Source organism: Equus asinus, chromosome 15 (assembly GCF_041296235.1).
Source record: "Equus asinus isolate D_3611 breed Donkey chromosome 15, EquAss-T2T_v2, whole genome shotgun sequence".
Taxonomy (NCBI): Eukaryota; Metazoa; Chordata; class Mammalia; order Perissodactyla; family Equidae; genus Equus; species Equus asinus.
In genome coordinates, this window is record NC_091804.1 from 5456603 (window position 1) to 5472705 (window position 16103).

A 16103-nucleotide genomic window follows, 5' to 3' on the forward strand; every position below is an offset into this window, starting at 1 on the left:
AAGGACAGGGTCATAGCCAGCAACAGGTGCGCGGAAACTTTTAGAAGGTTGAGTAAGGTGGCCAAAGTCCCACACTTAATTAACTTCAGGGCTAGGATTCGAACTTGGACTTCAGAGCCTGAATCCACTTCCCCCACCCTGAACTCAATCTTTAATCAACTGGCATTGTACAAAAATCTCACAGCTCTTATCCACTTGCTCTTTTTGGTGCTATTAATGTGTTGCATGTGACTAATTTGCCAGATACCAGAGTAACACTTATATTTTTGTGAGCCACTTGGTGAAATCAAGAGATTGAAAGGAAGAGAAATTGGGACTCAGAAAGACTGACATGTGCCTGGCCTGGTCACGGGCCCTGGTGGGAAGTGGTGAAGAGCCTGGACTTCGGGCAGCCTCACCTGAGTTGTTCTCCATGACAGTGTAAATAAGCTTGCAGACCCTCAGCAGCAGCATGACTTTCTTTTCCGGGGAATACATCTTCTGCATTGTCATGAATTTGACTTTGATTTTCTCCACATCCACAATATCAGGGGTCGGGGCGAAGACCCCCAGCTCCTGTGGATTCCTCTGCCGGACCAGCTGCAGGTTCTCCTTGAGCTGTTTCCACGAGCCGTCGGCCATGTGGAAGTCCTTCAGCATGGCCTCCACGTGCCCCTTCAGGGGCTTCAGGATGCACTTGTGCATGGCTTTCTCCAACACCACATCTGCCAAAGAAAGGGCAGTTACTGTGACCATGGTCTGAAGAAAGAGGAAACGCAATGTCTGCTTTCTCGGAATGGACATTTGCAACTCTGGGCATTGGTTGCAGGGCAGACAAGATACAGCTTCACATCCAGCCACCCAACACTACCACTGGCACTCCAAGATTTTTTTCTGTAATGTCAGGAAGAGTGAATCTTTCCTAATAAAGTTTTACAGTTTCTGTTGCATACAATCAATACAATTAAATGTATTTGTGTTAGCTACTTTTACGTCCCCTCCCCCATAAGCCCAGGCAAATATTTTAGAAGACATTCTTTTGACTTAGTCCTTCTACCAATCATCCAGTTGACAGGTAAGTAAATACATTATTTTAAAGGAAGGATTTTCTAATAGGGTTCGAGATCCCTTAAAATATTTTCTGAGGAAATAAATTCAGCTAAACACACATGTTATCTTAGATTAGATTCTGGACCAAAAAACTTCTTTATTTCATTTGCTGTAAAGGACATTTGTGAGACATTAGATGAGATCTGAATAGAACCTGCAGAACAGGTTTTAGTGTTAGTTTAGGGAATCAGTATTTACTTGGGTTTTGTTACAGAATGTCCTTGTTTTTAGGAAATACACACTGAGTATTTAGGAGTAAACAGACACAATGTCTGCAACTCACTCTCAAATGGTTCAGAAAAAAGAAGTGTGTGAGTGTGTGTGTGTGTGTGTTGTGTGTAAACAAAGAGAAAGGCCAAGTATGAAACAAATGTGGCAAAGTGCTAACTTTTGGGAAATCAGGGTGAAGGGCAGACACGATTTCTTGGTACTATTTTTTACCACTTTTCTGTGGGTCTGAAATGATTTCGAAATAAAAATTAAAAAATTTTGAAATGTCTTTGTGCTCAGAGTTAGGAAACACCTTCAGGTGTGGGAGGCATTATTTTTCCCTCTTTCTTTGAATGGTTGCCCAACGGAGTAGCTTTCTTGGCTGACAGTAAAATGACCAGGACCACAGATCTGGAGATCCAGACTTAAGATGATTTACACAATAATAAGCTCTCTGCTTTTTCAACATCAGCTTTTCAATCCCAAATGTTTGCACATTCTCATCAAAACTACCTGGGTAGCAACCACACATAATATGACCCTTTAATGTGATTCCATTCTGAAGCCCATGGATCCACTTACTTCTAAGATTGGAAATAACTGAGTTCTCTCTCCTGCCTTTGGAATTTCTGACATTGGATCAGATCACACTGAATCCAAATTATCACCTATTATTACAAAGTCAGGGACAAAGAGAAATCTAAGCCAGATGCACAAACATAAAAAACAATTTTCTCATAACCCAAAGCTAAAACCGATGCCAAAAGTTAGTGCTGACCCCACAATGATTAGCTTCTCCAGCCTAAGTTTTTCTCAGTTCTTCCACTTTCATATCCTATCCCAGAGATCTCTTTGTTTAAATATACAGCTTTACACAACTATAGAAATCAAGGTTGAAGCAAAAGAGGTTATAACGTAAGAAGAAAAACAGTACAACATTCTCACTTAACATCTGGCATAAAAGCAAATTACTTGCTTTGCATTGGTTATGGTGCGTTAATAAACTCAGGCATCTTTGACTTTATCCTAAATAGTCACCACGATGAAAAGTCAACAGCAGCAATTAACGTGGAGCACTCAGTTGATTTAGGCTCTAAGTATTTTATTTCATTATCTCATCTAATTCTTACACTAACTCTATTACTTTTGCATAATACTAATATTATGCCCACTTTACACATGAGGAAACTGAGGCTTGGAGATGTCTAAGGGCTTGCTTGAGGCTGCACAACTATTTTAAACAATCAATCATACTGCTTTTCAAAGTAAATAATCTCTTAATTCTAACATTCAAGGTGCTTTAGAAACATTCACCAATTTATTCCTCTCCAAAGGTTCTGAAACCTACACATGGTTCTAATATATAATCGTGTTATACACTGCTGTTAACCGTGTTAATCACTCCTGTTAGAATGAGGTCACCAAGGGGGTGAAAGGCATGCCAATCATTAATATTAGGGACGTACATGAATGCTGATAACAGCATTATTCATAAGAACCAAAAACTGGAAACAACCCAAAGGTCCATCCCAATGGAATGATACAAGGACATATTCGTGCAGTGGAATTCAGAGAATGGAATTCAGACAATGGAAGATTCATTCCATGAAAAAGAGCACACTTCTGCTCCAAGTGCAACTGGATGAATCTCATAGATAAAATGTTCTGTGGGAAAAGCCAGACATAAATAGTATCTCCTTTAGCATTTCATTTACATAAAGTTCAAAAGCAAACAGAATGAGTCTATGATGACGAAAGTCAGGATGGCAGTTATCCTTAGGAATAAACGGGGCTGTGGGGTGACACTTCCGGGGAGGCGTTCTATATCTGGATCTGGGTAGTAGCTATATGTGTGTGCACACATGTGAAAATTTATCGAACTGAGCACTTAAGATTTGTGCACTTTATGGATATAAGTTAAACCTCAACAACCATGTACAAATTGAACAAATAAAACTGGAGACCAGCCTGGGATTTTCACCTTGAACCATAAACGGAGCTGTGGAATTCTGTGAGAAGGGCTGAAACCTAGGACTCATTGCCAAGTGCCCATTCTCTTACAACTCAGAATAAAAAAAATTACTAGTGCTGGATATTTTTTTTTAGTACATTTTTAAAGGTCATAATTTAAAAATAAAAAAGACTGGTCTCTTTGCATGCTTTTTCAGTACTTTACTCCTAACCCCACCCCCCACCCCAAATCCTTAATAAACATAAGGAATAGAAAAAAAAAGTCCCAATGACAGAGACCTGGTACCCAGCTGGTTCTCCCCCATAGGAAAAACAGTTCTGCTCATGAAGTGAGAGGGAAAAATGATTTGAGGAAACAAAATGAACAGAAAACCTTTCAGAATGTGGACTAGCTCAGAAAAAAAAAAAAGAACAGATTAGTCATATTTCTTATAAATTACTTCTGTATGTTGTTTTCCACTATCTCTGGTTGCTTTAAATCCAAGAAAACAAAATCTTTTAAACTATAAGAGCAATGACACTATTCTAGGCACTTTACACGTAAACTGACGCTTCAAATCCTCAAAAAAACCCAAGGTGGGGAGGACTATTATTTCTTCAATTTATAGATGAGAAAAGTGAAATCCAAAGAGAGCAATGCCATACAGCTAGCAAGAGGGGGAGCCAGGATTTGAATCCAGGAAATCTGACTATGTCAATTGTATTTATCCACAAACAAAGATACAAACAACAAGAAAATCCTAGAGAATTGTTTGAGCTACAACATTTTGAATTTTGGAAACCAAATGTTAGCTGAATGACCAAAACTGGAAAAAAAATTTCTCAAAATATTTATACAGATCTTATCAATTGTCCCCAAAGTTCATCCATTAGGGGGAAATGGTAGAGATCATAGCAGTTGCTTGGATGCTCCCTGCCTTAACGTGACCTGATGTGGTAATTTACAAGAAGCATCAAATGTACTGGCCTCCAGTGCTGTGAAGTGATCACTCCCCTATTAGGAACCTATTAGGAAGACAAGACAGAAGCCTCATCCCCTTGCGCCACTCTGACTGACAGAACAGATTCCAGAGAAGGTCAGAGATCAGACAGGGAACCATCACAAGACTGGATCATGCACCGACTTGGTCTGAGCACTTTCTGCTTACCCACTGCTGCCTAGAGGGAAGTGAGAGCCTGAGAGGCGAAGGTGAAGTCCAGAGAAGGTGTGTCTTAGAAAGAACACTAGGACCATGAGGGCTGGCAGCCAGCCTGGCTCTACCTTTCTAAGCAATTTTGGCCATGTCACTTCACCTCTCTCACTGCCATTGCCTCGAACTTTGGAACTGCCATTGGAATTCACTGCCCATGGAAGGCAAGACAGAACTAGCAGTCTGAACCTGACTGACTGCTAAAACAAAACGAAGTAATAATCAATATTCTCCAGGGGATTTTAACTACCCAGAGTCTAAACAACAGAATATTCAAAACATACAGGTTGTACCCTAAAGTTACATGACGAAGATAAAAGATGAGGTTAGTTCACATGGCCTCTTGGTTTCTTCGAGTTCTAGTATTCTGATTACTAAAAAAAAAAAAGCCAAGTAGTAGAAACAGAAGCTAATGGTTGATGACAAGAAGCGGGCCTTTTTTGTAGGGAACTCAAAATGTGAAATTCAAACGTTTATAATCACTGATGTTTATTGGGCATCTATTTGTACAGTTCCTATTCTAAGGGGGCTATCTGTGTGACCTCACTGTATGTTAACCCTCACTTCAGCCTTGTGAAGCAGGAACAGTTCCTATTCTAAGGGGGCTATCTGTGTGACCTCACTGTATGTTAACCCTCACTTCAGCCTTGTGAAGCAGGAACAGTTCCTATTCTAAGGGGGCTATCTGTGTGACCTCACTATATGTTAACCCTCACTTCAGCCTTGTGAAGCAGGAACTAGTGCCATCCTCATTTTGCAGATGGGCATGAGGTTTAGAATTAGAAGTCAAATGATTTTCCCAGGATGGTGGAAAGGAGACGTACGCTTGGTTGTTCCCACTGCAAACAAGTCAGGAGAGGCATGCTGCGCCTCCCTCTGCACAAGAAAGGCAAAACGAGCTGCTATGTTCTTTACGTGCTAACATATTTTCCTTTGGCTGCGTAACTGGATTAAGGATTAGAACTGACGAGTGGGTGCTCAGTGTGTTCATTACACATTACGTACTTTACGCATATTTAAACAACCCTTTGACTGAAACGAATACATAATCCCTATTTGTCTTAGTTTGGGTTCTCCCAGAAGCTGACCCTGAGACAAGGATTTGGGTGCGGGTAGTTCATTTGGGAGGTGAGCCCAGGAAGCACCAGTGGCGGACGGGAGACAGGAGACGGGAGACAAGGCTGCCAGCGCTGCAGGCTTTACTGAGCCAGTTATCACTGAAGGCAGCTGGAGCCCAAGCATGCTGGGAGTCTGCCTCAGAGCCGTCCCACCAGAGCGGAGGCAGTGGGGGTATCTATACACCTGCTCCCTTCAGTTCCTGCTTGAGGGCTGCTTCCAGAGGGTAGGGAGGGCATTAATTCCCCAGCCTTTCTATGTGCCCTGGACAAGGGCTCTGGTGGCATAAGAAAGTGTTGGACAAAACGTGGCAAGTGCTGGCAGTCGGAAGTCAAACAGGTAAGTGAGTGTCAGTGGGGCAGGCACAACAGCATCCAGTGCACACATTACATGTGAGGAAACTGAGGCACAGAGATGTGAAGACACATGACCAAGCACACAGAGCTCAGCAGCAGCAGAGCTGGGACTTCAAACCCCATGGTCCAGCCTAAGTGCTTGCTCTGAACCACCAGGCTTCTTCATTTCAGCGAGAAATTTATCCACCCCATCTCAGCAGAGCTGAGACGTGACACCCAAGCAGTCACAACAGCACTTTGCTAATCCTCTGTACAAACTACTCATAAAAAGCAGATTGCCTTGTGTCCCAGTGGCCCTCAGGTCAGATGTGAAGTCCAACTCAGCAGTTTTCTACTTTTCGACCTTGAGGGAAGAAGATGACCTTTCCAGACCTCAGCTTCCTCATCTGTAAAATGGGACCACTCACAGCTCCCTGATGGGATTGTCAGGAAGACTGGGAGAGATCTCACACAACGAGCAGCCCGTATGCACCCGACACCAAGTAAGCAGGCTAACATCATTGGTTCCCTCTGAATGTCGAGTGTATGCCTTTGAAAAAGGACACCAGGTTTAACGATTCGGGGCTGTTCAGCTTTTGTTTTTGCTGTGTACAATAACTGTGGTTTACTTGGTTTGAAATGGGAACTGAAAAGTGCTTTGATCAATTAATTGAGAAGCTGCCTGGTTTCCTGTATATCTTTCTCTCTCATGTCTTCTTACTCTTCCTCACTCCCTCGCATCCATAGGTAGAAAGACAGAAGGTCTGGCCCTCTGGGTTTTCCTGCCCCCAAACTCCCTGGGTTTTGTCACAGCCTCATTCTGTCTCCATCTAAGAGCAGAAAACCACAGATGACCTGAACGTCTTGGGAAGCTCTGTATCTTTCAGAGCAATGGGAATCAAGAGGGAGAGAGCTCCCAGCCCCATTTCAGATGAGAAAGTGTGTGGGACGAATAGCGGATTTGGTTCGTCACGAACAGTTTTCGGTCCACTAACTGGGGAGGGCTCAGGTCACACTGTTGTCCCTGCTCAGTGTCTGACCACTCCGGGTCCCTGGCATCCTGGTTTGTCACACTGGTCCACAGGTGTTTATGGCTGGCGTCTGATTTGACTGGTTGGTACCTGGGCTAGAGAGATGTTAAAGAGTCTGACTCTTCCCCTGCCCGGGGTAACTGTTGTAAAATGCTTTGCACCACCTTTCCGACTTAGCTCCTGGCGATGAGCCCTGCCTTGCCCACCACTCCTCCTTCCCGCCATATCCCCATGAACAAGCAGCCCATGTTCTTGCTGAAGGCGACAGTACTGTGGTTCTCTGCGCCTCTGCACTTTGCCACACGCTGTTCCCTGTGTCTGGTGAGCTCCTTGCCTTTCCCGAGGTGGGTTCCCATGAAGACTTGCCTGCCTGCCTCCTCCACACGGCTCCTCCCCACTCCCTGTGTCCTCAGACTTCTTTGCTGCCTCTGCCAAGGCAGAGAGCAAACTAGACCTCTCCCCTCAAGGAGAAGCCCTCTGAACACCACACCTGGGGGTCGTCACGTGAGCCATCGGCAGTCCCCAGTCTGAGGCCCACATGCGGCAAGTGCTCCAAAGTGACTGTTGAATTGAATTAAAAATCCTTCCTTTGGGTGGCTACGCGAAAATTATGTTTCTTCTCCTTACTCCTGCAGAATACAGGAAGTGTAACTCTCGTGATGAAGCCATCAACCAGGTATGGGGCAGTCACCCCGTCCCTGCAGAGCCCCCTGTCATCCTGATGTCCTGTAACCTGGGTTTGCTTTAAGTTTAGTCAGCAATGCATACTTCAGCCCATTAATAATAAATAAGGACGCAGCAGAGATGGAGCCAAAATAAAGATGACAAGCATTGGGATTCACTTAGATTTTTGTTCATTTTGGTGGGCTTCAAAGAAGGACATTATGCAAAAGTATAGGCTATTTTCACGTAATGTTTTATGTACGGAAGCCATCAGACCGATTTCAGTGACTTCTAGTAAAAGGCCAATAAAAACAAACTAAAATAAAAATAAAAACAAACGCAGAGAAGAGACCAATCTTCCTTACAGAAGAATTCCAAATAATTTATGTGGCTCCCCTGGGCTTAGGGAGGTAGAACTTAATTCTATCCCCATGCACTGAGTGTGGGCAGGGCTTAGTGGCTTGCTTCCAAAGAACAGGGGACAGAAAGTGGAGGACATTTAGCTCTACAGAGCAGAAACCAGGCAGACTCGACCTTGGGCAGGTGACCCAGGTAATGCCAGGATAAGTCATGTGGATGGCAGGCACCCTCTGGTATGGCATGATTCACCAGCGTGGTCGTCCTCTCTCCTCGTAAAATGGACCAGAAAGGCAGGGGTAGCTGCCACAGGAGGTGCAGGAAAAACCGGCCACATGAGTTGGTTTCAGTCCTTCTTGCATTCTGGCTTGACCTCGCTAAGCTTTTGTTTCCTCATCTATAAAAATGAGGATAATAAATAGGACCTCCTAAGGTATTAAGGGGATTTAAAGGGATTCCACGCATAAAAGTGCTCCGTCAAGAACTACACACGGATGAGGGATTAGGGGGGCTTTCACTTGGTTCCATTAAAAACACACTATACGTTTAATACACAGCCTGACTCGACAGAGGAGGAGGGCTGTGACTTCTGGCTTCTAAAAGAAGGCCCTGGGCCTGAGTGAATAGGGAGAACCTCCAGAGTAGACACTGGTCTGAAGTGGCAGGGCAAGGGCTGTGGCTGCCCGACTCGGTGCCTGCCGAGAGACCGGGCGAAGGCAGCAGGGCTGCGGGTGGGACCCTGGAGGTGAGGGCTCCTCTACATGGTGCTCGCCTCACCAAGACAGCCAACCAGAGCCATTCTTTTGGCAGGAGGAGAGTAGGGGGAAACACAGCCAAGTCTTAAAGATTCTGAGGCTTCCATTTCAATCAATGTCACGTATGAAGTGTTCTTCGCCTCACACTCAATCCCTCTATGAACGCCTCTGTTACCCGCTGATGTTTGCTGCCCGGGAGGGGCTCATCTCTCTCTTGAGATGGAAGATTCTAGGGGTACAATCAGAGAACACCTCGGCACAGACATCTTCGTGTGCCTTATTTGTGACGCCATCCCCAATCCCCACCTTGTTGGTAAGGGCTCTCTGAATAAGTGAGCTAACAGTGCCCTTGAACAGAGAGAGCACCACAGAGTCACGGAGTCCTGGGCAGAGAGTCTCAGCTCCAGGGTTCCGAACCTTCTTTGGGTTGATAGAACATAATTAACCCAACTGCGATGCTTTAAAGTAAAAATTATAAAACAAATAATGCCCTATGAGAAAAAGGGGTGCTTCTTGCTGCAGTCTTCTATTTAAACTAATTTTCAAAAATAATATAGGCATTATTTTTATATGCTGCAAAAGGTCGATTTTTCTCCTTCCTCTCTACCCCTTGTAAACTGTAGAAGGACATTCGCTCCTTGCAGGTGATATGGTCACACGGGCCAGATCAGAAGTCAGATTCCAGGTTTTAATCTCAACTTGGCACCAATATGCCTCTCTGGCCACATCTCTCAGAGTGACTCTTTATCTTAAAAAGAGCAGTTAATAACCCAAGGGCTGAAACCAAACTGTGAATTAAAAATTAAAAAGTCACACTAGATATGGAAGCTTTAGCCAGACTTGAAGACTCACTTTTAAAAAAATGATCAGAAGCAAAGTTGCTGTAATAGTTAAGAGAGAATCAGTTCAACCCCTCTTTCTTATTCTTGCTATACTCCCTGGTGTCTAATCACAATTCAGTGTCATTTCTCTACTAAAAAAACAAAAAAACACATGTGCTCGTACGTAAATGAATGTTCTCTTTGAAATAGGTGGGGATTGAGTTTAAGGATACTTTTTCTTCACATAATTAAAATGCCTTCAGGGAAAATACACATTTTAGTATACAGACGTTAAAGAAGCAATGCAATATTTTCTTGCTTTTCTCTACTGACTTTTAGGAATACGAACAGTTGGCTTTTTTGTATTGTTGTTGATAGTCGGCGGTGGGGAGTTTGAATGAAATAGAAAATTTGGGATGGCTAACATTTTTGGAGTTGGAAAAATTTTGTTTTTCTTGAAACAAGACTTGAAAACAGAGGGATTTCCCAAGATTAACATCAAATCAGAAATAAAAATTCTTTTGCTTGAATAAAGTCAAAACACTAACCACCAAAATGCGACAAGTTCCGTAAAGTGGAGATTTCACTGCTAGAAATTTTGGACTAATTTCTCCCATTGGTTGAAAAAGACTGAAGCAAGAATGGTATGATGTGAAAACTCACCAATGAGGAACACATGTCAGAATAATGAGTGATATCACACCCGGTCCATACTTTACAGGGCAGGACACACCAGGAATGAGTATACCTCACTCTGTCAATGAAGTTACTGATCCCAGGGCTTCGAGTAGGACCCGAAACTGTGTATACTTTTTATTGAAGCAACTGTTTGTCTTTCCATGCACCATTTTGCTGGGGGGGGGGGTGGTGAGGGTGGGTGAATGACTGTCCAGAAGGGAAACATCATATGTGGCCCTGGGATGGACAGAGAGCTGGCTCATATGGGAACTCACCATGTCTTATCCTCATTGGCTTCATTCTCCAAGCAGGAGGGCAAAGCTGATGTCAAAGAACTAATATTTATTCAAGAACCTCTAAATGGCAGGGCTTTTGGATGGAAGTGCTTTACAGAGCAGTCTAAACAGAATGCAAATTCTCCATGACAGGACACAACCATTTAGAGTGGCAGTTTTCCATTTTTGAGACTGACTGTTTACCATTTTATAATCACCTAGAAAGTGCTGACCTAAAGGGTTGTGACAGGAGCACATGGATATGGTGGCAGTGGGTGAGAGGTATTCCGTGTTTTCATTGGCTTTTCTCTGTGCAACTGAAGAATCACTCTCTGGAGAAGACAGATAGCACTATCTCCATATACTAAACGCATATATCCTATGCTTTCATTCATACACTTGTTTTTCACATACGAATGATAGCTATAATTCTACAGGGGTTAAACCAATGGATTGCCTCCTCCAACTTCCTTAGTTTCGGGATGGACATTCCGTAACTCTGGCTTTAAATTTAAATCCCTCCTCATATCTCCTTCTGAAGTTGTGGGAAAGGAGGACAGACTAGATTTTTTTAAAGCAGAGAACCCCAACTGGCATGCTTGAAAAGCCTTACGAGCACTAGTAGACACCTGTTCAGAACAAATTTGAGGCTTGGGATTCCGGGGGTGGCATTCAGAGTGAATTAGATTCGAAGTGAATGACATCCTCCCAGGAAGTCAGACGTGGTGAGAATGACACACAACGGAGAGAGAGAAGATCGGGTTGAATGCAAGCTCCCCCTGCTCACTGGCAGCATGACCCTCTGCAAGTCACTCTACACACCCTGGCCTCCGTTCTTCAATCTGCAAAACTTGAAGAACATCTACACAAATAAACCAACCTTGACTTGATTATGAGGCTCAAGGAAGTCACCGTATTAACAAGTCCTTAGTAAACTAGAGAGCCCTTCATTTAGGAATACGTAAAACACAGGCAACTAGACTGAGTCCATTTCTTGTCAGAGTCCTAATCCAGTAAGGAGCACATTTAAGGGGATTGGTTTTCTAATAATCAGAGTCACCTCTTTCCCTCCAGTTGGGCTCGTGATGAGTTTCTCAGGTTAACCTCTGCCCCAGCTCACCTTCCTCTTAATTTCAAAAGCCCAGTCAGGCATTCACTGTGCTTTGCAAAACAGAACGACGGCTTCCCTAGGGAAGCAACAGATATGATGAAGTGCCTGCTTTCATGCAAAAGTTTAAAAAACCCAAATAAACAAACCAATAAAAAAGCATAGCAAAGCTTGGGAAGGCCACGCCCTCCACAAAGAGCTTTAGTCTGAGCTGCCCCAACAAAGGGTTGGCCTACTATTCCAATTCCCCTTAATTTCTTTCTTTTTATTTAAAAAAAAGTTTTAAGATTTTAAAATTGAGATATAACGTTGTATTAGTTTTAGATGTACAACATAATAAAAACCAATTCTTTTTCAATTTCCCTTAATTTCTGATGAGAAAATATGAACGCAAGCAGCAGCAGAAAGCTGAGGTTAGAAAAACATGAGCTGTGAATCTGACAGAAGTAAGTTCAAATGCTGCACCTGCCAGCTACTAGTTGGTGTGGCCTTGAGACAAAGGGCTCTACCTGGCAAAGCCCTGCCTTTCTCCACTCCACAAGGGAGGCTGATGCCTGCGACCCGGGGGTGAGCCAGGACCCACGGAAATCACCTGGACAGGCTACCCGGCTCATATGAGAGGCTCTATAGGTGACAGCTTCCCTTCTTGTTGTGACCTTAGATTTTAAATGAAAAGCTGAGTCTTTCTGGAATAGCAAAGTACATATTTAGTTTTGGTTAGAAAATGAGCCCTTGCACTCTAAGAGCAAGTACCATATCTGAACTTGACTCCAAAAGAAGCTGGCAGAGGAGCTTCCCGGGACCAGTACTGGCAGGGAAGGCCCTTGTTCCCTCGGAAGCCCTGTCTCTGTGGGTTGGTTGGTGCTACCCGCCACATAGCTCAGGGCTGACATCAGCAACTGCCTCCCTCTTCCCCTGGGCCCCCCCCAAGAGGAAGCTTCTTGTGCAGGTTGGGGGTCCCTGTTAATCTTACATCTGAGCTGGTCTCCCCAAGAGGTGGGCTCTGGTAGGATGGGGGAAAGAGCTGGCCTGTGTGGCTGCTCTGCCTTGTCCTGGAGGTCTCCTTCAGCCCTAAGGCACATCACAAGGACACATTCCTTCCCGCCCCTCGCCCCTCGCTTCAGTAACAGGCCAGCTCTAACCACGCCCATCCAACCGGGCTCAAACCACAAGAAAACAAACAAGGCTTTGACTCTTTTGTGAGAAAATCAAAGAGCTGCTGAAACTCACTTAAAGGAGAAAGAGAGAGAGGGAGGGAAGGAGAAAGAGAGGAAAAGAGAAAGAGCCCACTCTCTACCACACACTGTTTACTACTTTCGACAAACAGACCCAATCAGAAAGAAGAGATTCGGCTTTAGCTTTATGAACAGCCTAGAAACGTGTGGTAGCTCTTTTGGCTGCTGCTGCCCAGTGAATGAGGTCTCTGAAATCAGCCCTTTAGACTCAACCTTCTGAAATTCAAGAAATAAATAAATCCCGTCAACACTTTCACCCTGGAAAAAAAGACAGCTTGCCAAATTCAATGTTTCCTTGGCTAAAGTAACGATTAACACTCCAGCCCTTCAGTGAGGTTACAAAGAAAGTATTTCCCCTGGACTTCAGAGAAAACACCTTTCATGTGACTTCCAAACACTGTCACTTACTTTAAAGGTACACAAAATAAACTTGTCCTTTCCGGTTTTTTGCTTACTCGAAAACACTGCTGCTTACTGAATTCTATGGGATTAGACGCCAGCAAGGCAGCTACCCTTTCAGGAGAAGATGGACAGGGTGGGGGTCCCGGGGCTTCAGGACGCTGGTTGTGTTCTGCTTACTGAGCTGGTTCTTGTCACACAGCTGTGTTCAGTGTGGAAACTCGTCCAGCTGGACACCCAGATCTCTGCATCTTCTGAACATACACTATATCTCAATAAAAGTGTACTTCCCCCACGAAACACCCATGCCTCTCAGACGGCAGCAAAAATATCTTTCTAGGCATGCACAGTCTGCAGAGACGCACTTTTGTGTCACCCAGACACAGCACAAAATCAGGTGGGCAACTGGACCCTAGAAGGCAATCTCCACACCTGAGTAGAATCATTCTGCAGATCCCATCAGTCATTCCAAACAGCATTTCTGAGCCCAGCACGCAGCAGCCAGGCAGGGCGAAGGTGAGGTCTGCTTAAGAGCCGAGTTTCCCTTCCAATCCTGGAGGGAGTGGAGTGTGCTGCTGTTTCGAACTCCGGAGAAAACTTCATCCAAAATAACTAACACAGGGTGCACTGTCTTACGAGGTTACTGTATTTTTTTATACTAAAAAAAAAAGGCCAAGGGGGTACTTACCTATTTGGTCTTCAGGGATCAGCGACTCGATGGGGGGGTCCAGCTCCGAGCTCTGAGACAAGTAGTTCTTCACCTGGGTCATGAACTGCCGGATGGTCTGCAGCATGTCCGTGCTGGACACGTGGCACTCCTTGTTCTCCTGCAGAAAGCTCACGTAGTCCTGCACCAGGCACCCGAAGTAGGTGCACTTGTCCCGGGACAGCTCAGCGATCCTCCTGACCATGCGCTTCTCGGGGGTCATGAAGGAGCTGAAGACCCCGCTCATCTTGCGGAGCTGCGACTTGACAAGCTTGGGCAGCACGAAGGAGCCGCTGCGCTTCTTTTTGGACTTGATGGGGGGGGCCATGGTCTCCTGGTCGCTCTCCCCTTCGTAGTCCTCCAGGCTGCTGGTGGTGTCCGCCTCGTAGCCAAAGAGCGGCATGCTGCGGTCGAAGTCCAGCGAGTCGGAGGAGGAAGTGGAAATGCTCATGTCGCTCAGCCTCTGCCGGCCTCCATGCCACGGGGGCCGTGATTCAGAGGCGCCGGGCTGGGCGCTTGTGCAACGCCCCGGGGCCTCCTCCGGCGGGGCCCGCGCCCGCTCCCGCTCCCGCTCCCGCTCCGGCTCTGGCTCCCGCGCCCGCTCCCGCTGCTCCCGCTCCCGCTCCGGGCCCGCGCGCGGCCGGCCGCTGGTCACGGGCTGCGCGCCGCCGTCCGCCTCGAGAAAAGAAGCCTGCTTCTTCAGCCGGGGTGGAGGCACGGGGGCTGGTCTCGTTCCAGGCGGCGCTACGTTCCCATGTTTGTTATGGTTGACTGTTTCTGGCATGCTCGCCGGGGCTTCGGGCCTGGACAGCTGAGGGCTTGTGTGCAGACTATTAATAGCGGGCGGCGGGGGCCTGGGCGGGGGGGACCGAGGCCTCTCGGTGCCATTCGCGTTGGGAGTCCTTGTGCAGGGCCGTTTCAGGCCTCCACTGAGGTCCTGGCTGTGCACTTTCAAGAAGAGAGGATTAATGAAACACAGGGCTCCGTTGGTCTGGCTGCACTCCAGCTCCGAAGGCGTCCTGGTTTTGATAGAATGCACTCCATTTATAAGGCAGAGCTGACGCGAGGCAGGGCAGACACCGTCTGAGGAGAGAGGCCTATGGGGAGGTGGAGGGTTTGGGGGTTTGTTGTCAGCTGGAGAGCTCCAAAAATCTGAAAGTCATTATCAGTGAACACAAGAATGTAAATACAGTACACTCAGGCCATTCCTTCACAAATTAAAAAAAGCACACTTGCATGACAACACACGTCTTTGGAGGGGGAGGCGCTATGCTTGGGTGTTGTTCTTTTTCTTCTTTCTTTTTTTTCCTGCTTTAATTACATTCCTTTACCGGAAAGGGCAGAAATGCTGCCAGGCCCAGCTGTGGGCTCCCTGGAAGGCTCCAGGGGCTTTTCACCTTCAAAGCCCTTGGGAAATAAATGGCTTGGCCAACACACAAAGCCAGCCCAGCCTTTTCCCAGGTGAGGAAAAAAATAAGGGCCATTCTTAGAGTATAAGCTCAGAAAAGGCCATGGGGCACGGGGCTCACAGACTTGCTTTACAAAAGCTGGGTCCATGGCAAAGCACCACCAGCCTTTCCAGTCAACCGCTCCGGGGCTGCCTCGCGGAGGACCTGGCAGTTCCCCTTTAATGGACAGGACTGGCAGCTGGGCCTGGGGGATGTTACACAATCTGCTTGGGATTTTACACGTTCAGCATTAAAACCCTGAAAGGAGGGAAATTACACACATGGGTCCCATCAGCAAAAAAAGACAGCAAAGTTATGTAAATGCTAAGTGCAAGTTCAACCATTTATCTTTGTGGTTTGCTGCCTATCCTTCCCAAATCCTACGGCCTCCTTACCATGGCTCTGCATATTCAACGCTTTGGAGTAGTGCACATTGCTTAATGCAGCTACACTGCCTGTGTCTCCTCTGACAGATGAGTCTCGGTTTTCCAGGCAAACGGAGGGAGGCAGTGGTGGTGATGAGTGCTGTCTGTTGTAATTTCCATTTGGAATCGGTTATTTTCTCTCTATAGCTTTGCCTTGTTGTGTTTGCTTAAAATGGGTTCCTTTCCTCTGGGCCAAGAATGGCTGGTCATGGGGGGTTGGGGGGAGGCTGCCACTGCGAGCCCCTGCCCTGCCTTGTCTGTGTTGTCAACGTGCCTGAGACTGGTGCTTGA

General features: G+C 45.9%; 1 protein-coding gene across 16 annotated transcripts in view; it reads right to left on the bottom strand.

Annotated features, from left to right (window-relative positions):
- The window catches only part of RIN2 (Ras and Rab interactor 2), a 217550-nt gene that overhangs the window by 10530 nt on the left and 190917 nt on the right, over positions 1-16103 (bottom strand). For all 16 annotated transcript variants that reach the window (XM_044748549.2, XM_044748553.2, XM_044748554.2 and 13 more), the window contains 2 exons: positions 13922-15091; positions 399-704 (listed from right to left, as the gene is read on the bottom strand). In XM_044748549.2, the coding sequence (XP_044604484.2) occupies positions 399-704; positions 13922-15091 (1476 nt within the window). The remainder of the gene's footprint in view (positions 1-398; positions 705-13921; positions 15092-16103) is intronic.